At 37.6% G+C, this 24,903-nt stretch overlaps 1 protein-coding gene across 5 annotated transcripts in view; it reads right to left on the bottom strand.

The window, feature by feature from the left end:
- arhgef4 (Rho guanine nucleotide exchange factor (GEF) 4) overlaps positions 1-24,903 on the bottom strand; it is a 97,405-nt gene that overhangs the window by 63,258 nt on the left and 9,244 nt on the right. Inside the window, exon 1 of one of the 5 annotated variants that reach the window (XM_048163046.1) lies at positions 22,777-22,921. The exons of 3 other annotated variants lie outside the window; for them this stretch is intronic. In XM_048163046.1, the coding sequence (XP_048019003.1) occupies positions 22,777-22,800 (24 nt within the window). In that variant the 5' untranslated portion in view covers positions 22,801-22,921. Of the gene's footprint in view, positions 1-1,470; positions 1,692-22,776; positions 22,922-24,903 lie in introns of those variants that run through there. One more of the 5 variants, XM_048163045.1, reaches the window with a different exon arrangement.

The raw sequence follows: 24,903 nt of genomic DNA, 5'->3' as shown, positions 1-24,903 counted from the left end.
TAAACTGTGATGCGGAGAAGCGCAAGGGTGTATCGCTAGCGTTAGCATTAGCAAATCCAGCTCAAAATCCAGCTCAATCCAGATAGAATTACTCTGGCTTCCACCACGGTGTATGGGGCTGAAGTGTGGACTCGTTTTGGCTTCCACTATAAAGAAAGGAGATTGACACGTTGTTTGCAAAATACAATAATCAAAGTTTTGCGCAGATCTTATACATATGGTGATTAGACATATTGCAATATATCTCCTTTCTTACAGTATCGCAATATATTGCAATATATCATATCGTAACCTCTGTATTGTGATACGTATCATATCGCCAGATTCTTGGCGATACACAGCCCTATCCGATCGTAAAAGGACCAGACCAGGTGTAAATGTCCCCCGAAATGCTTTCAAAACTGATTTAAATCCAACCACTCAAACCACTTCAGGAGGTGGTTTGAGACAAATTCCAAAAGAAACTGGAACAGTGTAAATGCATGGTTGTTGAAACTACATACTGCATGTAAATGTTACTGCTCTTAAAATGGTAAAAACATAAACGTGTAAGAGTGTGTTATGCTAGCTCCCGGTAGACAAATATGATGGCAACACACATCACCACAGATATGGCCCGCAGCAGATGGGTAAGCCGAAAGTTTGATTATAGCATGATGAATTTGCATATATCGCAGGCATTAAAAATCAAATTTATATTCATTTTGCAGAGACACATTTATGCGGCCAAGTGTAAATGGTACAGTTTTAACAAATCGGACAGCTATCCAAACAGTAAAAGCATGAAGTGACCAGGTGTAAATAGGCCCTCTGTCAAAGTTAGGCTACGATCAAGCCGAAAAACTACTTGCCTTGTGCCACTGAAAACCATTTTTAAACAGCACCTCCCCAAATCCATGACAACGCTGAAGACGCTGCCAATACCGCTTCCCAACTGCGCGAGTCCGCTCACGCACACTAATACAGTCGTTGGTGAAGCTTCAATGACTCAATGGGAGAAAGTCCAGGCGGTGATCTAGGCGTCCTTCAATTAATCAAAAACATATGTGATCTCAAGAAACAAACCCAAGGATACAACCAAACTCCTATTATAGGAAGTTTGTCAGACATTTAACACAAAAAACACTATAAAACTAAAATGAATCTCCAATCAAAAGTGATCAAACTTAATCTCATTAGACTGAAAAAAGCAAATGTATCAGATCCTGACATGCTAATAATTTCTGCGACAACATGTTCTCCTAAAACATCAACATTTCTTTCACCAGAGCAAATATTTCAAAAATGTTCCATTGAACTCAACGCTGTCCTCTTTCCAAGAAGCGCAGTTACAAGATAACTTATTAAGAGCAGCTTCATACGAAAATGAACTGAAAAGCCATAACTAACCATGATGACAGTGTGATCTTAATCTGTTCCAGCAATCCGTAACCAACACAATGCTATGAAAACAAGCTGAAGCACCCTTACCTTAAAGAAGCTTCGTAGGAAGTATATAACACTCAACATTGTGAGTGTGTTGAGGAGGGGACGGCTTCAATCGTCTTTCACTCCCCCTCTAACCCTCTCTCTCTCTCAATCCTCATGTCCTGTTGAGTTTCTCCAGCCCGTTGCGCCCGCATGCTTACTTGTTGCTATTTAGGAGCGCTCTAAGACTCATGGCACAGCCAGAGAGAGAGAGAGAGAGAGAGAGAGAGAGCAAGAGACACACTAAGAGAGACAGAATGAACCTGTCATACTATGCCAGTGGTTTAAGTTTCCTAACAATGAGCACTCCTCCGTTCAACTCAGCTATGTAAAAACAACCGTGTTAGCCAGAGAATCATTTAACCATTTCACTTCTGCTCCTACTTAAAGGATTTAATTACACTGTCTGTGGCCGGTCTGAGTGTGTGACAGTAACAATAACAGCGTGCAAGTTGGGCTGCGGTGGATTAAAAAGGGTGTTTTGGGTGGAAAAGAATGAGGTCATTTTATTTTATTTTTTATATTGTTGGGTGAATGTCTGTGAAACGCCCAGTGTCTGTGCTAATGCTTTAATCTTACACCTCCCGCCCAGCAACGCTACCTGTGGTGTCTTGATTTATATAAACACTATGAGTGTGAGGTGGAACTAAACATCACTTGACCGTTGCTGCAGTGAGGTCAAGTGGACACACGCTCTCCGAAGGCCTGGTGTTATCATGTGTTTATGATAGTTGTGGAAAACATACTGGGGGACGGTTTAACCCCGAGGGCAGGGTCTGCAGTGGAAAGTGTCACAGCTGAGCAACAGATCTGTGAGATGAGGAAAAAGGGCAGCGGTGTTTATTTGTCCTATAGCAGAGGTATACTTAAAGCTGAAGTGTGTAATTTCTGTGCCGCTAGTGTCACCAAAATTAACTGCAAAAATAATGGTTGTTTTGTAAACACTACCCTGTCTGCCAACAGTTGACCAAGCAGATAGGATCATTTGGGGCAGGACTTTTTTTTTTTTTTTTTGAACCAGTTTGTGAAATATCAAACAAATCAACCTACGAATAGCTTACTTATAGTTGCATATTAAGCTGGAACATGAAAAAAACACTTTTGATGGCTATATAATACACTTTGTAGCCTTTGATTGTTTTCCCTGAAGGTCCACTTAAAGGGATAGTTAACCCAAAAATGAAAATTATCTACTCACCCTCAAGCTATCCTAGGTGTATATGACTATCTTCTTTCAGACGAACACAATCGGAGATATATTTAAAAACATCCTGGCTCTACCAAGCTTGTGGTAGTGGAATGGTAGTGAAAGGGGCAAAAAAATGCATCCATCCATCATAAATATAATCCATGCGGCTCTAGGGGGTTAATAAAGGCCTTCTGAAGCGAAGCTATGGGTTTTTGTAAGAAAAATATCTATATTTAAAACTTTATTAACTATAATAACTAGCTTCAGGAAGCTCAGAGGACAGAGCAAAACAAAACACCGGTCACGAATTAGAAGTCTAAAATGAGAAATTTTAAAGAGAAATGTCGGAGGATTTCGATATAAGAGAAGAGGAGCTTGAGTTTGTTGCCCAGCCCTATTTGTATAAAACATGAGAGGTGTCTAAGCTTAAAATACATCGCTTCAAGGGGTTACTAATTTGGTGCAAATTCACTTGTGGTCCTCTGGCAGAAGCTAGTTATTTTAGTTTATAAAGTTTTAAATATGTATATTTTCTTACAAAACCAATCGCTTTGCTTCAGAAGGCCTTTATTAACCCCTTGGAGCCGCAAAGATTATATTTATGATGGACGGAATGCATTTTTTCTTCGGGGGGTGGGGGGGGGGGTTGTCAGGATCTTTTTAGAGCCAGGATCTTTGTAAATATATCTCCGATTGTGTTTGTCTGACAGACAAAAAAACAGCTTTCATTGCTTTGAACCTGACTATACTTTTCTCCAAGATAAAACATACACCATTCAAAGGTTTGGGATCAGTAAGTTTTTTATGCTCACCCAGAATTGCATTTACTTGATCACAAATACAGTTACAATTACAATGAAATTAGTGAAATTAGTGATGCACTGATCATGATTTTTCATGGCCGATTTTGATTTGTTTACAAGCAAACTGGCTGATTACGATACTTCCAACACTCTCATAACTATTCTGCAGAAAGTCATTTCCCTTCAGAGACACACTCATATAAACCCCAGTTCAATGTTTATATTTTTCTTCCTATATTTCGAGTATCACAAACATTGTTGTGCCTGGTACAGTTTTTGCACTGCTGGTGCTTCTGCGTTTTCTATTCTTTACGTCCGTCTTCAGAGTGTTTCGTCTCTGGCCTGTGTTAACATCCTGTTTACAGACTTTGTAATATTTCCACACAAATTCAATTTTGGGAAATGATTGCAATGCAGTGCAAGTCCGGAATAGTGATCGGCCAAAATAAAACTAAAAACCGAAGTAAATCAAGAGGATGAGGAAAGACACGTTTTGGGTAATACAGTAAAGGACAGTGATTCCAAGGTAGCATATTTCTGCTATAGTAATGCATCCAAAATGTCATGTAAAATCATGTCAGTGTAAAATTATGTTGGAAAGACAATAGTATAATGGTGCCATTTCAGTATCAAGATTCACATTTCACTTAAGCTTTGAAATAGTGTAGGAGTTCTTGACACAGAGCGCCCTCTGCTGTATACATGTGGAAATGCAACCGGGGGGCAGTAAAGGCCCATCCCTGCTAGATACTTGGGAATGGGATTTAATAGTAATATGATGAGGATTTATCAGATTCAACTATCAGAATCTAATTTGGAAATTTGTTTTTATCTGAAATCCTGGAAGATATGAGCATGTCAGTCGATACACCTGCAGTGCAACAAATGATTTGGTAACACTTTACAATAAGGTTTCATTTACTAACTTAAGTTAACTACATTAGTTAACATGAACTAAAAATGAACTTCTACAGCATTTATTAATCTTAGTTAATGTTACAATTAACAATTACTAATACATTATTAAAATCAAAAGTTGTATTTGTTAACAATAGTTAATGCACCATTAACTAACACGAACAAAAAAATGAAGTTATATTTTTATTAACTAATGTTAACAAAGATGAATAAATACTGTAACAAATGTAGGTAACACTTTGTTTTACAGTGTCATTGTTACACATTTTACATGTAGTTACTGTAGTCATAACTATAAATTATGCATAATTACATGCAATTACATGCAATTAACCCTAAACCAAACCCTCAACCAAACCCTACAATAAGTAATATGTAGTTAATTATTATTACTTAGTACTTAAATATATAATTGTTCAATGTTAGTTGATAAGTAATACATTAACTAATGTTAACAAATGAGACCTTAATGTAAAGTGTGACTTTTCAAAATTATTTTAAAATATTTTACAAGAAAATACCATTTCAGTCTTTCTACTTCAAAATGTCATGTTTAATTAAATGTGTTACTTGCTGTTTCTTTGTAATTATTTGTGAAATTCACTAGCAATTTCTGAGTATTGTTTCTACACCATTTTGTGGCAGATACAAAGACTGACCTAAAAAAGACTGGCAAGTATTAGAATTATAACCAGACTTCCAAAATCCAAATTATTGTCTGTTGATCAAATGTTTTTTTGTCCTATTATTTTATATTGTAGCCTAACAAAGAACGTCTTTTATTCTCTGTTTTGTCTACACCTTTTTGGCTTCATTCACAGTCTGCTGTGACCACAAATCACCGCCTGCTGCCCACAACAACAGACAATTCAGCCGAACTCCTCAAGCCCGTCCTCTGTGTCTCTGCCTGTAGTCTCCACTGTTTCCTGGGTGACGGCAGCCTCCCTCAGGGCTATTCAGTGTGTCAACTCTCTCTGGGAGGTAGACGGTCGGGGCAGTTGGCGACAGACCAGTATCTCTAGTGACCGGTACCCCTCTATCTCTCTCCCTCACACTTCTCTCTCTCTAATTTAGTTTGACACTGTTTAGTCGAAGGCTTTTCCTGAATGAGGCCATTGTGAACAAACTGACTGAATGACAGTCACAAAGGAGAGTGTCCGTTCTTCGATTTCTTGCACTTTAGCAGATAAAGATTTCCACAGTATGAGCAAGACGACAGGACTCTGTCACAATGCTTTGGGAGGGCTGAGGAGAGGCTTATGATATTCTCATAATGGACATGAACTCTGTCAAGAGGCTTTCACAGAGACAAAGAGGTGGGAAGACAGTATGCCGGGAATCGACACAAAACGCATTATAATTACAAAAGCAGTCGGAGAGCACTCAGCTACCCACCAGATCGCTCACAGAGGCCTCCCACCACGATTCTGACAACTCAGCACAGCTATACATACAAAGGCACTCAAGAAAACACACCCGCACTGAAATGTACACAACGGCCCGTGCGCGTGTTCCCAAACGGAAGCTGTATGTGAAAAGTCAACATTTACAAGCAATACAGGCACTGCATTTAGTTCCTGCAGGAAATTAGCAGGTTAATGCTGAATTCTTGCAAAGCAATTTTCGGCCCCCACAATTTCCTCATGCCCCATTACCTTTTTTAAAGCACCAGAGGCAAAAATCCAATGTTTTCTACTTAAATACTATAGATATATTAGATATATTCAATAAACTATTATTGTAAATAAAATAAATATTAAAAAATGTTTGTTGATTCAATGTTTATTGCTATCCCAAATTTGGGGATAAATAATAATAAAGCAGCACTCACACAGTACAAAACTAAATACAAAATTTAGTTTGATCTTGGGAAGGTTATTGATAATACCTCCTTTCACTGATTAACTTTACAGTGTTTTTGCTGTAAGAATGATTAGATATGTTCAATAAAGTACTATTATTTAATTAATACAGAATGAAAACTAGGTCATTTTAAACGTATCAAATGTTTTCCCCCTCTTCTAAAAACTGTTCATTTAATTTGTGTTTATTTATTGTTTATTACTATAAAATAACAATATCACAGGGTTGGGGTTTTAAACTATATTTAAACATACTATTTGTAATATTTGAGCACCTCCTTTTACTAATCATTTACTGAAAATAAAAAATAAAAAAGAGTTTCAGGCTCGATGTTGTAGCCTGCTGTAGAAATCCTTAGAGGTCTTAGTTTCACAGTGCATCACAGTAGTCATATAAGAAGGAAACACATCACATTTTAAAAGACCATGTAGCATGGGTCACAAAACCTTGACATGACGCGTGTTTAACATGACCTTCAAACCTTGGGTGGGTCAATCACACGGAGTGACAACTCGTATGCTAGGATCACGTGTTCTCAATTGTTTGTGTTTTTGTTTGTTGTAAGAAAGGTGGTTCCTTAAAAAAATCAAAACAATCTGTTCAGGAGTTCCTGTCTGAAGGGACATTCAGTTATTTAATCAGCTGAACTCAAGCAAAACAAAATGTTTTGTCTATGCTGTGATGTCATTTCTTTTATCAGCAGCCAATGTTTTCAACTGGAATTGTATCATTTTTTTCGATAAAATACTTTCTCCTATCTCAGCTCTATGCACAGAGAGACGACTATCAGTAAGACATCTGCAGGCTGATTTTTTGAACATCCTGACCAAACCAACATAGGAAAGATCTTGACAAGATCTTGTCCAAAAAAAATGATGCACCTCTTGATGGTTTAGATGTTTTTCCATTAAGTTCCATTAAGAGGTGCATCAATTTTAGGTCAAGATCTTGTATTGACAATGCAAGAGGTGAGCACTCTTTAAAGTCTACTCCAGCACATCCCAAAGACTTTCAATGAATTTAAGGTCTGGACTCATAGGTGCCAATTCATGTGTGAAAATGATTCTTTATGCTCCCTCTCAACCATTCTTTGACAATTTGAGCATGATTAATCTTGACATTTTCATCCTGGAATATGGCCATGATGTGTCTTCCTACATGGTTGTTTTAAGAAATGAAGGCCCGGTTTCACAGACAGGGCTTAGACTAAGCCAGGATTAGGCCTTAGTTCAATTAGGGAACCTAAAGCTGCTTTTCCAATGTCAGGCCGAACAGTTCTTAGAATGTTAAGGAATGGTTTCAGTTGTGTTTCTACTTGAGCCTGGTACAGCACGGCACGATCACAAACCGTTCTAGGCCCGGAATTCTCGGCACGGTTGTCTAACTGTGCTGAATCGTGCTGGTAGAATCTGTGAAGTGACGTTGCCACTCAGGATTGGTCACTTGTCAGTTGCCTGGCTACCATTTTCTCTGTAGCTGGCTAAGCCCTCTATTTAAGCGAAGTAAACATAAAGTAATAATAAAATTGAAAGAAATATCTGATCATCCTCCATAACGCAGCCAGTAAACTGTTGCGTTACCAAGGCAACAACTGACGCTTTTGTATTATGTTCAAAAGAGCGTCCGTTATCAGCTGCACAGTGAAAAACGAAAACTGTAACCATACCAGCTGGCCCGGATCAGCATGAAATGGAACAGTTACGCAATGAGAAGAGTTCAGCCCGATGGTGGAAAAATGGTTTAAAGGTGCTACAGAGGATGTTTTGTTTTATACATTTTTGCAATATTACTTGAAACTGTCTTTACTAACTGATAAAAGACTATTTATTAGGTGCAATGAAAGGAATAATATGAATATACATCATCTGTGCACGAGGTAGGGCCTTAAAAACATCAGCCAATCGTTTACGCGATCATCGCGTACGCGATCATCGCGTAAGCGATTGGCCCTCTGGCTTGTCAATCACTGCCATGACGTTCCTTGTGAGAGACGTGCGCGCTCCAGTAACTTTCCACAGGCACCGCATGCAATGTTTTTGTCAGGAGTAACAACTGTAGATTATGAGTTACCTGCGGTGAGTCCGACATAATGAATCCACTAACACGACACAGCGAATGCCGGTGGTAAACAAACACTTGTGTTCCAATACTCGTGCACGAGTTTTGGGAGGCGTTCCCTCAAAATGAGCTGTGAAGGAGGGGGGTTGTTCTTACGCATGCACTCATTTCAAAAACTCACTAACAGTCTTTGGTTTCTCAGTCGTCAAAAACATCCTCTGTAGCACCTTTAAGTAGCTTTTATGAACGTGCCCTAAAAAAACATTACTTGTGTACATCCTGAGACAAAACAATTGCACGGACATATTTTAAGGTATGTCAATGCAAGTCACTTTCAGTTAAAACAGCTCAAACAAGCATTTTAGTCTAGGACTAGCTTAAGCCTTGTCTGTGAAACTGGGAGGAAAGCTACACACTCCATCAATTAGGGATAGAAGAACTGTTGCCAAACATATAACATGCTAGAAACATAATAATCACTGCAATAATGATCCAGTCATAAGACTCTTAAGCATTTGTCTATTTAAATCCAAACAGCAACTTTTTATTTTGGCTGTTTATGTATATATTACTCTGCTTTTACATGGCCAAATTTACCAAATTAATAAATAAATAATCTACTGATTTGACTTTGAAAGAAACCATGCAGAGATGAGAGATATGAAACTAGTACATCTAGGAATTAGCCAGGTCAATAATACAGTCATAAATACAACAATCAGCCAATCAGAAAAAAAAAAAATATTCCAGGGAGCAGTGTAATATGTAATGACACATGTGGGGTGACCTCAGATGTTATTAATCCAAGGAAGCCATCTAGGTGAGGGAAGATTTTAGGAATATTTCTTGATATCTAGATTTGCAGAGTCCATGTTCCTGAGGCGAGGGACGTCATTCCCAGAGGCCAGACTATAACCCAACCCATGACAACAGAACCTCCCAGGACATGGAGCGTGAGAACGGAGCAGGAACAATGCAACACGCTGCCCATGGCAACTTGAGCACACACACAATTAAGTTGTTGGTGCATATTACACAGTGCTCTCCTGGCAACAGCAGCTCATTGAGACTGTGAGGGTCAAATCAAAGGCCTTGTATGGAGTGTTCTTCTCAGAGGAACTTCCATTCCCACCTTTAGAGTGCAAACTCTCAGAGATTTAACTGCTTTTGCTTATTACTACCAACTGTTTGGAGAAGAGAAGGCCAACGTTCTCCAGGGCCTGTCAATCAGAGAGCTTGTGAAATCGCTGCATTTTTTAAACAGTGAGGAAAATGGCATGGATTCTGAAGATTTATCATTCACCATAAAATGCAGGACACCTTGGAAGATCAACACTGAATACTCAATCATCAGAGTCAGGGATATATTACACTTGCAGATCTGTCTGGCCTGAACACGGCATTACACTTACTTCTAGCTAGTGATCCACACATTTCTGGATTAAAAAACGAAAATGTTGAGTTGAGCAAAGGATTTGAGATCCTGATATACAAGATATATCTAACAAGTTATACAGAGATGCACAATATATCAGTACCAAATTGGTTGTTAGTTGATATTACTCATTTATTTTTAAACATATTGGTCTATATATAAATATATAATTTGATATTAGCTAATTGTGCAAGCTCATTTATCATATCTTTATCTTTAAATTAATTTCAAGTAAGTGTCATATAATAGTAAAAATATTTATAAGCCACTTTGAAAGAAAAAAAAGCACAAACATGAAAAGAATCAAATGAAACAAAGACTCAAAAAGGTCACAGATCATCCTAGAGCTTTCCCAAAACAACAGTCAGCAATACATACTTCACTTATGAGTACTGTTGCTAAATGCAAGATACTTAAAGGGATAGTTCACCAAAAATGAAAATTCTGTCATTAATTACTCACGCTCATGTTGCTCCAAACCCACAACACAAATGAAGATCTTTTTGATGAAATCTGAGATCTTCCTATTCCTCCATAGACAGCTACGCAACTGAAACTTGGACGCTTCAAAAGGTTCAAAAAGAGATCTTAAAACTAATCCATATGTATTGAGCGGTTTAATTTTTTGAAGAATCATGATCCCTTTATATGGTGAACAGATTGAATTTAGGCTTCTTTCCCATATAAACATTCATCAGCTCACACGGAAAGCTAAACGGCAGCTCAAGCATGTTTGCGTGACGCATGCGAGAACCATGAGGTTCATTCTCGTGTGTTACGAAGCATGTTTGAGCATCAGTGTTTTAGTTGCTGTCTATGGAGACACAGAAAGCTCTCAGATTTCATCAAAAAGATCTTTATTTGTGTTCCAAAGATGAATTAAAGTCTTATGGGGTTGGAATGACATGAGGGTGAGTAATTAATGACAGAATTTTCACTTTTGGGTGAACTATCCCTTTAATGCACCATGAAACACTTTACAGCAAGATGTACACTCATGTAACAACCTGTATGCAACAAGACCTGAGCATAAGACTGGTCTGTGTTTATCCATGTTTATACAACACAGTGCTGGTCGTTTGCACAGAGCCTAAACATAGCCCAACATTTTTACTTGAGTCTTCCGCACTGTACGTTATTCTTGTATTTGTTTTGTTGTATTCCACCAGTTGCATGATGACGTGACAGTTTGTAAGACCATAATGACACATGGCTCTGAGAGTGTGGAAACATGGCAAACAAGCAGTGATTTAGAGGCACAAGTGTTTTCAATCCCCTCCTCCTAAGACAGGGATGGGCAACTCCGGTCCTGGAGGGCCAGTGTCCTACAGAGTTTATCTCCATCCCTGATAAAAACTCACTTGCCTATAGCTTTCTACTAATTCTGAAGACCTTGATTAGCTGGTTCAGGTGTGTTTGATTAGGGTTGGAGCTAAACTCTGCTGGGCAGTGGCCCTCCAGGACTGAAGTTGCCCATCCCTGTCCTAAGAGAACTGAGCACCATAAACATGGACTGCACGCTACATACAATACCTCATCACTATATTCTTAGGGATGTACAATGTATCAATGTTACAATAAATATCCATTGCACCTATTACATAATTTAACAATTGATTATAATTATCCAAACACACCACACCAAAGACTATCCCAAGATGGTTCACTCATATTACTATGAATGGAAGAAATTGCAATGCACAATATGTCTGAATAATTACTGCCATCTAAATAAATTCAAGTCATTAGGTGTGTTCGACTTCATGTAGCAGACCAATCGCCATCTGACGTGAAGCTTTGATGCTTTAAAAAGTTCATAAAGACATTGTAAAACAAATCCATATGAATCGAATGGTTTAGTCCAAATTTTTCTGAAAAGACTCGATCACTTTATGTGAATTTAGCCTTTTAATCACATATAAATATTCATCAACGCACACATCAGTTGTGGTAAACGGAAGCTCAAGCTTGACGTGCAAGAACCAATGAGGTTCATTCTCGTGTGTTACGCAGCACGTTTGAGCTTCAGTAAGAGGTTTGTTCTCGCACGTCAAGCAAGTTCGGTTGAGCTTCTGTTTATGTTCGCTGATCAATGATCAATGATTATGAATAAAAGCCTAAATTCAATCTGTTCGTCACATAAAGCGATCAAGTCTCTTTAAAAATTTTGGACTAAACCACTCAATTCATATGGATTAGGGTCCCACTTTATATTAAGTGGCCTTAACTACTATGTACTTACATTTAAATTAATCATTTGATACAATGCACTTATTGTGTACATACATGTTTTTACATTGTACTTATATTTTAAAAACACCTGCATGTGATTACATCTGTAATTAATTTCTGTAATTACATTCATAATTACACTGTTGACCCATCCCTTACACATTACGCCTACCCTTAAACCTACCCATACTAACAAACCTGTCCCTAACCTTACCCGTATCCACCTCAATAGCAGCAAAAGTGTTTTACAATACAATATGAACCCAATAAGTACATTGTACTTATTTTTTGATGCAAGTACATAGTAGTTAAGGCCACCTAATATAAAGTGGGACCTGGATTAGTTTTACGATCTTTTTATGAACTTCTTTAAAGTTCAAAGTAGTAGTTGCGTAGTTGTCAATGGAGGAACAGAAGGCTCTCAGATTTAATCAAAAAGATCATCATTTGTGTTCTAACAGGTTTAGAACGACATGAGGGTGAGTAATTAATGACAATTTTCATTTTTGGGTGAACTATCCCTTTAAACAGTACATAAAATACTAAAAGAAAAGTGTTACTGTTGCTACATGAAAACATCTGAAATGCGTGTGTACATATTTGACAAATATTGCATGGCTTTTACATGACACCATTGTCAAAAAAACCTGAAAACTTTTTATGCGTTTTGGGCATTCGTTTACACAACAATGGTGTTTTGGGAGCCTGAAAATGCAAACTATTAAAAACGGGTTTCAAAGTGCACGTTTTTTAATTCAATACCGTTATCGTCTCCATGTAAACTACAAAAATGCAAATTTGTAAGAACCGACACCACGCAAATGTCATTACATGGTCAGTCTGTAGGTGTGTAGTTTCTTTACAAAGTGATATCACCAACTACTGGCCTGGCAGCATAATACAGCATTTTAGCAGAATAGTTAAATCCAGTCACAGATGAACTCAAACATACTTCTTGCATCACTGCAGCTGCCGTTAGATAATTCAGTTTCCACAGAAACACTCATTGTCCTGAGACTAGTGCTTCTGACTGCACATGTGCATTGGCTTTACCAAGCTAAAATACAGGCTTTTTACTCTATTTAGGGATAATAAACCACATTTATGGGTCTGTCCATGTCAAATCTTATTGCTAATTTGAAATATGCTACTCAAATTTCACAAAGTTTTTCCCTACTATTTTCTGTTCAAGTAGATCAGAGTTGGTGTTGAATGGCCGAAATACCGCCGGAGGAGTTGCAAATATGGCCGCAGAGTGAATAGACTTTCCTTGACAGGGACTTCGACCACATTCATTTCTGAACACTTTCTTTTTAGCCAAACACCTGAGAAAAATAACATGGACATCAACTTTATGGCTGTACTCAACTTTAAGATTTTATGCTAATATTAATGTATAATGGAAAATGTATTTTTAGGCGCTTGTTGCAATTTAATTAACTGTCAGGGCAAATATTTACACCCTTAAAAGGACGCAGATGGCTCATCCAAAACACACCTGTCGATCATATGAATCCTACTAGTCATAACCACATTGAACCACAATAGCAGAATGGTGTTGAAAGGACACAATCACACTGATGGACCAACTAGCAGGTGCAAGAAGTGGAATCTAGCCTCTCTGGAGCACTGCTGAGTCCTGTGAAACTCCCACATATGTTCACTTCTAGGCAGAGGCCAGACATCTGAGTTTGATCTTTCACTGCTCTATTTGCCTGGAAAAATTCTGCCATCCTTTACTCACCTAAATCCATATGATGTTCGTTCTTCATTGCAACACAAAATGAGAAGTTTTGAAGAATGTTCACGCTGTTCTTTTCCATACAATGAGTGGATGGGGACCAAAATAAGACAATAAAAGCTCCATAGAAACATCATAAAAGTAGTCCATACTAATCATGTAATATACTACAAGTCATCTGAAGTCATATAACAGCTTTGTGTGAGAAACAAACTGAAATTTAAGTCAGCATTCACTGAAAATCTAGCTTGACAGCCATCACAATTCACTTTAATTGTATCAAAAAAGCAGCTTGGACATTGCGTTTATCCAATTTTGTGTTCTTTGGAGAAGAAAGTCATATGGGTTTCAAAAGACATGACTTTCTTTTTTGAGTGAACTACTGTATCCTTTTAACGTGTTAAATAGATTTAGAAAAGCCGAATCTAAAAATACAACTTGACAACTCTAGACAACAGCTATATGCATTAAAGAAAAAACATCCAATACTATCCAGTACGTGACAAAACAAAAACAATCCAAAACACACACTCCGAGTTCAACTAGAACTGAGCGACCTCAAACAGAACAAAGGAGGTGAGAGTGAAACCAGATCCTTTATCAGTGTGTTCCCATGCAGAGGAGAAGCTCTGACTCAAGATCAGTTTGCATTGCTGGCATTATCCCACTGCTCCGTTTAAATAAATCTGCTTTGCTGTGAAGAAACAAAGAGAAGGGAGAAAATGGGGTATCTGTTTCACAAACCCACATGCCAACAACACCTGCACCAACAGCTCTGAATAACAAGTGCACTTCCTCTAGACAAATGAAGTTCCTGGTGAGCTGGAGAGGGAATTTAAAGTTGATAAAAACTTGTTTGTGCATGTTTTTGCATCTTTATTGTCAGTCAGCATGTGAGGTAGTCTGTTGCGTCACAGGAAGGTAAAGGTGCGGTGAGTTGGTAGAAGGGCGTGACTTCTTGGAATCTTGGCGCGTTTCTGGCGTCACCATTGTTGGAGTGTTAGAAACAGCTTTGGAAAGATGATGTGTTAGAAAGATGTTATTCTTGTGGAATAAACAAGTCTGACAGACACATTGTTTTCAGAAGATGGCCTTCAGGCTTTCTAGAAAACTTGCGTGTCAGTTACTGTAAGACCAAACAAATAATGACGTTGTGCAAATAATCATTACATAAATATGTAATGATTAAAAGTGTAGTGTGTATAGTGTGTAATTATAAGGTGTAAAAATAATTGGTCATTGAGCTTCTAGTACACTTAGAGCCCGGCCACCCTAGTCAGACACCGCTATGTCACATAACAGCAACAACAACAACAATGGCAGACATACTCGTGTTTGTGCTGGAGAAGCTACTGAGCTTTACTAAAGTTTGTATACAGCGCACAAGGTTTATGCGCATGCTCCAAGTCTTCATCTCCATTTTTAGGGTATCTCACATGTATACTACATCGTTTTGAGTCGGTTTCAGTGGTTTCATGTATGCAGATATTTCTTGAGACGACGCCCATTTGTACCATTTGTCATTTTAGGTTTTAAAGGGGTGTTCACATTGCAAACTTTTGCCGAGACCACACTGAAGCGAACTTCTACCCAACAGCCAAAGCGGAATTAAGTCACAAAAGAGCAGACTCATGGGAAAACCTTGAGTGTTTAAGGTGCCATTTGGGACAAGGCCATGGAGAGGAAGGCAGAATACAAAGCATACCCTGATCTTACGAGTCCTCCCTAAAAAATGATTATATTATATGAAAATTTGGAAATATGCTTTTTGCAGGTGAAATATACCTTTAACATATTTGCGCAGAGAACATTTCAGGCTTAACAGATACAGGATATGACAAAGAAACAAGAGAAGAATAAGAAATGGGATTTCTGGAAACCCTCAAAAGTAGCTTCCAGCAATGTCTGACAACCAATTCCCTGCTTCATTTTTGGCTGAAATTTCTCCAAGGAGCTGGACACATTTTGTGTTTGGACTATGATATCTGTCAGTTAGGTACAGAGTGTACTACTGTGCTAGTCTATGGTCAGACCACAGGGAGGGAATAAGAGGAGAAAGAAAGAGTGAAGGAAAGATCTCAAACCACTGGACTATTGGACAAAAGACATGAGGTCTGAAACACAAGAAAAAGTGCTGCTCTCACACTTACAAAGAGTTGCAGGACTGCCAATAAGAACACAGGGTCAGGGGACCTATGAAAAGCTTGCATAACACCAGACAGGGGGCCGATATACTACAGAAGGAAAACCCAGGAAATTACTTGAATTCTTGACATTAAACCACACTAGCACCATTATTTACTTTTTAAGGCCATTAGGGTGTAGTGCAGTGGTTCTCAGCCGGTTTTGCTTCAGGACTTTCATTGCACATCAAGTATCAACTCAACTCAATTTCAGAACTGTTCATAATACAGAAGCAACAAAAATGTCCTTGAAATCAAATATTGAAATGTATTTATAGGCCTAACAATATGCACAATTATTAACATCACATAGGCTGAATAGGACATTTTGACAGGTTAATGATCTCAGCAGTCAATAAAAAAAAAATGACGACAATTAAAATTCGAATTAAAATACTGGAAACTGAAAAACTGCCTAATTAAAATACATTTATTTATTTGTTTATTTATTTATCAGTTTGTTCTGGTTCTCGAATCTGATTGGCTGAGAGCCTCTTCTAGCCATGCGATATTCTATCAGTCTCACCTGAGGAAGTTGAAAAATGAGTTTTTTTTAGGCAAGAATGTAGTTATTTAGACCTCAAATATCCAACTTATATATAAACATAGTGCCTATTTGACAATTTGTTTAGACATTTTCGGAGAAGTGTGGTCCAGGCAGTCAGTGGTCATTCAGCGCTCATGTACCTGCCACAGGCTTATCACACTTATCTCAGCCAGCCCTTTGGGAATTTGCCACTGGCTCTTAGACAGTGTTTAAACATGAGATTTAATTGGTCTTCTTAATCTATTAATTGTTCAAGAGCTAATTGTTTTGGCTAAGGGCAGAAGTTTCACAACTTCATATATTGCATTTAACTGAAATCTTGTACTATAACTAGCGCTGCTTTTGTACTTTTGACTGTTTGCTTGTGTTTATTTCCTAGCAAACTTACAAACTTCTTATACATTTATAATGGTTAATATTGTTTATTTAAAGGTGCCCTAGAATTAAAAATTGAATTTATATTGGCATAGTTAAATAACAAGAGTTCAGTACATGGAAAAGACATACACTGAGTTTCAAACTCCATTGTTTCCTCCTTCTTATATAAATCTAATTTGTTTAAAAGACCTCCGAAGAACAGGCGAATCTCAACATAACACCGACAGTTACGTAACAGTCGGGGTGTGCGCCCCCAATATTTGCATATGCCAGCCCATGATTGAGGCATTACACAAGGGCAGAACGTCTGGATCTGTGCACAGCTGAATCATCAGACTAAGTAAGCAAGCATGAACAATAGCGAAAAATGGCAGATGGAGCGATAATCACTGACATGATCCAAGATAGCATGATATTTTTAGTGATATTTGTAAATTGTCTTGTTGCTAATGTACTGTTAAATGTGGTTAAAGTTACCATCGTTTCTTACTGTATTCACGGAGACAAGAGCCGTCGCTATTTTCATTATTAAACACTTGCAGTCTGTATAATTCATAAACACAACTTCATTCTTTATAAATCTCTCCAACAGTGTGTAATGTTAGCCCGTTAGCCACGGAGCATACTATCAAACTCATTCATAATTAAATGTAAACACCCAAATAAATACAATACTCACATGATCCGATGTATGCATGCAGCATGCATGACGAACATCTTGTAAAGATCCATTTTGAGGGTTATATTAGCTGTGTAAACTGTGTTTATGCTGTTTAAGGCAAGCGTGAGCTCCGGGGGTGGGGAGCACGAGAATTAAAGGGGCAGCAACCTATATATCGGTGCATAGTTAATGATGCCCCAAAATAGGCAGTTAAAAAAATGAATTAAAAAAAAAACGATGGGGTATTTTGAGCTGAAACTTCACAGACACGTTCAGGGGACACCTTAGACTTATATTACATCTTTTAAAAAGAAGTTCTAGGGCACCTTTAAATATTATTTTTTCAATAAATAATATTTTATATAAATAACATGCCTGGTATTGAGAAAGGGTCCGTCATTGATTGTGATTTCGACTTCAGTGAAAGTTACATTATTGCACCATTAGATGGCAGCAAAGACTGTCTTTATGAGTGAGTCAGAAGCAAAGACTTTTATATTAAAACGGACTGAAACTAGGTTGTAAACAAGGACCTTGTTTTTACTTTAAACAACACCTTATAAGATGCAACTTACAAATGCATTGACTAGCTCTGTCATGAGAAATCCCCTTAACTGTTAAAAGGACAAAGACAAAGAAATCACTTTCCTTAGCGAACATTCAAACTGATTTTGTGATTATGAATACAAGATTGACCTGAAGAAAATCAGCTAGATGCAGGTAATGCACTCGGTTAGTCGATCTCTCTCTCATAATACTCTACATAATACAATAAGCTTCAGTGAAGCAACTCAGCGTTCCTTCATTACTAGTTCTAAAGTGGCTTTTTAGAATTAGTAACGGAGGTTTGGGCTCAATTCTTAAACTGTCAACTTGAGATTTGAATCCGTGGCGGAAGGAAGTAGTTCCACACAAATTAGGGTTTTTAAAGACACTCCATTGTCGTTTCTTATTTATTTACACACTTATGCTGTCAAACTGTTGCTTGAACGCAATATCACACTCGTAGCCGTGCAATATGGCTCAATATCAGCACGTCTGAGACTAACTATGGCTAAATCACAGCCGTGCTGATATAGAGCAAAATCGCACAGCTACTCATGTGATATTGCTCATATATTCAACATAAATATAATATTATAATTTGCAAACACAATGAAGATTGTACAAGGAAATATGAACTAGCCTAATGTACGTGCTAGTCAAATTTTACACATTACGAATACATTATTGCAGTGATAACGAGTAACATCTAATAATCTAATAAAAACTAATACATTATTTAACTGGACTGTACTGTTTGTTTGCTTTTTGGTTACAATATATACACTGTAAAAAAATTAACTGTGTTAATTTTTTTATTTTAACGTGTTACTTGCCTTTTATTTGTAATTATTATTTGTGAAATTTACTAGCAATTCATGAGTGAAAATTGTTTAAAAAAAAAAAGTAAATCCTACACAATTTCTTTAAGCGTAGTTATTTCATGTTTTTAATGATGAGTACATGTCTAATTTGTCTAGCTGTCTACCAAGTGACAGATGTTGTACAAATATACAAATGTACAAATGCAAACTAATATCCAATTATATTGAACACTGAAAGGCTAATGAAAGGCTGAGCAATGAAAGACTAACTTTGCCCTGAGAAAGAGGTCAAACACCATTACAACTGTCCAACCAGGACACCAACACCAGGGTGAAGGCTCAAAAGAAAGCTTGGCTGCTGCCCCAGGCTTGTGGTCCAGATCTGCAAGGAGCTTGAGGCGACCAATCATCCTCTTCGGCTTTCTGCACCCACAAATGAGCTACTAGCTTCTGACAATGTCATATTCCAGTTACTCTAATAAATCTATGTGTATACAGTATGTAAAAAAAAAAAAATGAACCAGCATGTACCAGAGAAGCGAAAATACTTCAGCCTCAGATCCTGGACGGGAAAGCATCCACCCTGCAATTTTGAGAAAGGGAGAATATTCGGGCAGCATTGTGGACACTATTTAGTATTCAGCACCAGTGTCCACAGAAGCTGTTTTCTCCTGGGAAAAGAACGTTGACAGTTGGCAACTAAAAGGACAGAGGCTTTTGTGAGCAAACTCATGCAAAACCTGACTGTTACTGTAAATCAGGCCCACTCTGGGACGTTTTTCTGGCTCTGAAGGAGTCAGGACTAGCCGGGGGACGGAGGGCTGGCAGGCTATACAGGGCGAGACCGGAACGTTCCACATTTCTTTTCCTCTGGGACAGATGAAACACATTCATGAGCCCCACACAACACTGAAACAACACCACGCCTTGTTTGTTTTTCTGAACCACAATCTTAACACACTTTTATTATTGGCTATGTGCAAAACGGGGAAAAATGATATCAATGATAAAAACAACAGCTGTTTCATGAGGGACACCAGCAGCTGCAGAATGCTACTGTACCTGACACAGCAACAATTCCATCGGCATGAGCACAACAGATATTTTCCAGAGCTGTACATATCTCAGCTACATCCCAAAGGATAGGAGAAAACATGAATGTTGAAACTAGTTCTGTACAAGACATTATAAAAATGTATGGTTAAAAGCTGTTCAGCTCTCTCCTGTCTTTCTTTGTTTATAATTCTAACAAAGTGCCAGCCATTACCATTCAGTTTTACTATCAAACTAATGTCATTCAACACTTGTAGTTGTACCTGCTGTGATACTAAATCAGTGCTATATAAAAGACTGTTAGTTTATGGATGGATGGTGACCTCTGCTGCTTTGTTTGACTGCCCTTTAACTCTGAACTCAGCAGGAGTTTAAAATAGCCTCTGACAGGCACAACAGATTATTCTAAAACTAAGAGGCTCCATCAGGACATCTCAGCAAGATGTGAACAAATAAAGAATCCCTCATTTACTGCTTGAGCCCAACTAATCCAACAGGAAGTCTAGAAAATGAAGCAGAAAACAGCTTTAAGGATAAATAACAAATCAATATCTTTGAATCTGCTTATTCTATTATTATTTAGATATTTTGGTGAATCTCATGAAAACTGTCAAGAGCATATCCCCCATTTAAAAAAATATATATAATATTAGTATATTAAAAAAAATTTAAAATAAAGTAGCTATAATATATATTTTAAGATAAAAAGTTTACTTAATTACCTATTTAGCATTATGACCAGATGTCGAATTGTAAAAAAAATAAAAAAAATAAAAAAATAAAAAAAAATAAAGGGGAATGGGGTGGCTGGGATGGGTCCTGCAGACAACCTTACACAATGATTTGAAAATTTGTTTAATTTTAAAAACATTTTTATTTATAGGATTAAAAATCTACATATGAATTATTCATGAAATAATTTATATATTGTATGATTGATCACCAGACTCTCTCTCTCTCTCTCTCTCTCACACACACACACACACACACAATCCCTGCATGCCAAACTACCTAAATTATGCCTTCAGAGGGCACTGAAGTGTTTATAGTCTAATCATTATCAAAAGATTTTTTTTTTTTTAAATAAAAATAATTTTCAGGGCTCCGGAGCTCTAACAGTGGATGGTACAGAGTAAAGATGAAAAGAATAGGTGATCATTTCTGAACGGAACGCACCCCCCTCAGAATCGTCTCTCAGTCCCTCACAGTCACACATACAGCATATATTTATTATATATAACTGGATAGAAGAAGAAGAATCAGAACTCCAGCAGCTTGTGTGCTTATGTAGAGGTATTACAGTCTTTGTTAGCCGTGGCTTGAATGGTTTCTGTGCAGATTTAAACAGTGGCATAGGAACATAGCTCATAGCTTTTGTTTAAATGAATACATAAATAAACATAAATTTAGCTAACATATGCATGTGTCCATTATCACCTCTGTGTTTGCATTCACTTTCAATAATTCAATTTAACTTTGACAACAATCCCTTATGCTGCATTCACAGGGCGCGTCTGCGTTAATGCTTGATGGAGCATTGCGAGTCTGAAGTTTGGTGCTGACATGGCCGTCATAGTGACAACAGCCAATCACATTACTTTCCGTTGTTGCATGAACGCAATTGGCTAGCGTCTGCCAACTTCTGCTGCGAGCAACGCATAACCCACAATTCATGCGGCAACGCATGACGTCACCCATTCAAAGTAATTGACCGTGCACTGCTCATTACAATATTGAGTTCTGATTGACCTATTGCTGTTATTTATAGTTATAGTTATAGCTGTTATAGTTCGTTAATTATCATATGTAGAGAACTTTTATATTCCATTTGCATGATAAGTTTTATGTAAAGTATTAATTTATCATGATAGTATTTGTTGAAATGCATTTAATTCATGCTGATTTAAATAAAAATAAAAAAATAGTATTGAAAATCTAATGAGAATCACCAATGGCAAAAACTCTAGACACAAGAAAGTCTAGACATAGGGGGGAATAATGTCACAATGCAAAAAATCTTAATAGTCCCATTTTTTTACTTTATAATAATATATTTTTTAATATTAAAATAATTACATAAAGTATATAAACCATTTTTAATTCCTTTTTTTTCTTCAGATTTTGGAATGAAATGGGCATGTTTTCATGAGATTTACCCATTTATTTGATTTCGCAGACTGAGATGTCAAATTAAGAGTACTGTGGAATCATTTGCAAAACTAACATTTCTAATAGTTCACTGGAGCAAACACATAATTCTCAATGTGGGATCGAACAGAGTAAACCTTTAAAAACTGAACAGTAGCCTACAACCTGTAAATACAGAACCACATCAGACTGTTTCACAGAAGAGCTATATGATATAAATGTGATCTCAAAGTCGAAATGCACACAATTCACATACTGTATACAACAAGAGTTCACAACGCCAGTACTGTGTGACGAATCAATGGAATCCATGAGATTTTTTACAGGCTTCACATCTAAACAATGGTGTTTTATTAAGTAATCCGTCCAAATGTGATATAGCCTACTTATACAGTATATACAAAAACAATTTATTGTCTTAACTATAGAAAACCGGAAAGCACAACTGCAGTAGTTGTTCTATCAATAATGGATTAAATCATAAAATATAAAGAAAATGGCAAAACAAAACACATTGGCGGCTACATTACAGCGTGGTGTAAAATAACATGGCTGAACAAAGAACAATGTGTTTGACCTCTTTACAGGTGTCTGCACTCCAAAGTATACATCAATGAGACTTTTGAAGTACAGAAACCAGAGAAACATTGCAATAGTCACCGCATGTCCAGAAAGAAAATGGATTGTTAAACTGAACACAAGAAGATTTACATCAAGTAGTTCTCAGACATACCTGTGCCATGCCTCTGTTTGGCATCCTAACAGCCACTCTTTTCAGAAAGCTGATCCGAGTTCAGCCAGACTGGCTCCCAGAGTCCATTCATCGCCCTGACTGCTCCTCAAGCACTGAGACTTCCAGTGCGCTCACTCCACAGCCTGTGGCTCAAACAGTGACACGAAAACAAAGGAGGAGGAAGGAGGAAGCCCATCCCAAAACACAGAGCAAAAGAGGGAGGAAAAAACGGAATAAGAGAAAAGGGCCAGTCAGGACAGCCTGATGGCGCTAAGAAATTCAGGTTTTCTGAATAAAGAGAGGGAGAGAGACCAATCGCATGGGAGCGGGTTCCCTTCTACTTTTCGCCTGGAGGATGCTAATCATTTCTCAGTGCGGTCTGACAGGTAAAGTCTGTGTGCTCTTTTTATTTTCACTACAGTGTGTTTGCATGGCAGTGTATCCTCGTGAGGTTTACACAAAAAAGTGCTATGTTTTCAAGAGATAAAGCATGAAGGCCAGGTGGACAATAGAGGAAGGAAAATAAAACGCTTTCTATCAAGTGAAAAGGAATGATTCACCTCAATTATTTAGAGCAGTGTTTCACAAAAAAACCCTGTGTTTTTTGTCTTATTAAGTAACTCTATAGCCCATTAATGTTTCAGTGACACCAGAGCTTTGGCAATAACTTTACTAAATATTGCTAGCCACTATTAAAATGATTCACTTTTAAACAAACATCAGACTGGTTAAGATTCCCTTCACTTGTCCCTTTAAAGTCCGCATGAATAGTGCTGTCAAAAGTACCGACCACGATACCAAGTCGGTACTGAAATTTTAAAAATGTGACACTTTGAGCACTGTTGAGTGGATTCGTAAACACCTCTGATTGGCCTTTGTGTTCACGCGGTCATCAGATATGTCTGTGATTGGCTACAATGGCCAATCAGAGGTGTTTACAAATCTGCTTAACAGCGCTCAAAGTGTCACATTTTTTAAATTTCAGTACCGACTTGGTATCGCGGTCTGTACTTTTAACAACACTATGCATGAACACAGCAGTGACTTTCCTGAAAGAATCAGTGTTTTTGAATGAATTGGTTAAAGGTGCTGTATGCGATTTCTCAAATTCGTTGTTGAACACTGTTGATATTTGAAATCAACCCAAACAAACCCACCCCTCTCTTCATCGCTCCGCCTCCAAAACTCACACTCCCATCCTAACCACCCTGCTCCCCGGCCCGATCGCTGTTGGCATGCAAGGCGAATGCACTACCAATGACGCTAAACACTGTTACATACACAATGCGAGTGGATGTCTGTTTATCACAGCTGACGTGCAACAAAACGCTTCATGAAAAATAAAGCGCAGATGGTGAACAAATGACAAAGCACAAAAAATTTACATACCGTACACAAGAGTAAATACAAACAAGTGTTCGTTGTTAGCCACAAAACAGCACAGCAGCTCCAGACAATCAAAACCCAGTGTTAATTACATGAGAAGGAATCAAAGCAGCCTCCATGTCTGTTTTCAGGCCTTCCCGCTTAACACTCTCCAGCGCTGGAAAGCTTTTCTAATGTCCAAAAGCGCTTGCCCAGTCATAAACCTTCATTCCAGTGATATTCTTTTGAGCTCTTTTGTATTGTGTCCCATCTCATTATTATTATTTTCAAATCTCCCTCTTGCTTGTTCTCTCTCCTCGACTAATGCTGATTGGTTAGACATTTGTTGTTGGTATCGGCTGACTAACTTCCAAACAGTGTAGCTGAAAAAATATACACCCACCTTTAAGATAATAATTTAACGACTCACTCGTAAAGACGTTTGCATGATTTGTTTCTTGAATTAATTATTTTTGAATGAATTGGTTGAGTGAATGATTCATTAACGGTGTAACGTTCACTCCAATCACTGAATAATTCCTACCACTAATGCACACTGACAGTCTTTTGTTATTACTATTTGTTATTATTATTACTATAGTTTAATTTTTAATCCATTCATTTTGTTGTAATTTCTGTTTTCTAGGTTTAACAAATTAGAAATCTTTCCAAGTAATCCACTTGGTTGAAAATCACTGACCAATTATGAGAGGAAGAAAGCATCATTTCCCATTGAAAAGGCCAATTACATTCATCTGATTG

Source organism: Megalobrama amblycephala, linkage group LG17, assembly GCF_018812025.1.
Source record: "Megalobrama amblycephala isolate DHTTF-2021 linkage group LG17, ASM1881202v1, whole genome shotgun sequence".
Classification (NCBI taxonomy): Eukaryota; Metazoa; Chordata; class Actinopteri; order Cypriniformes; family Xenocyprididae; genus Megalobrama; species Megalobrama amblycephala.
Note: the sequence above shows the minus strand (reverse complement) of the source record. Positions and strands in the feature narration are given on the sequence as shown.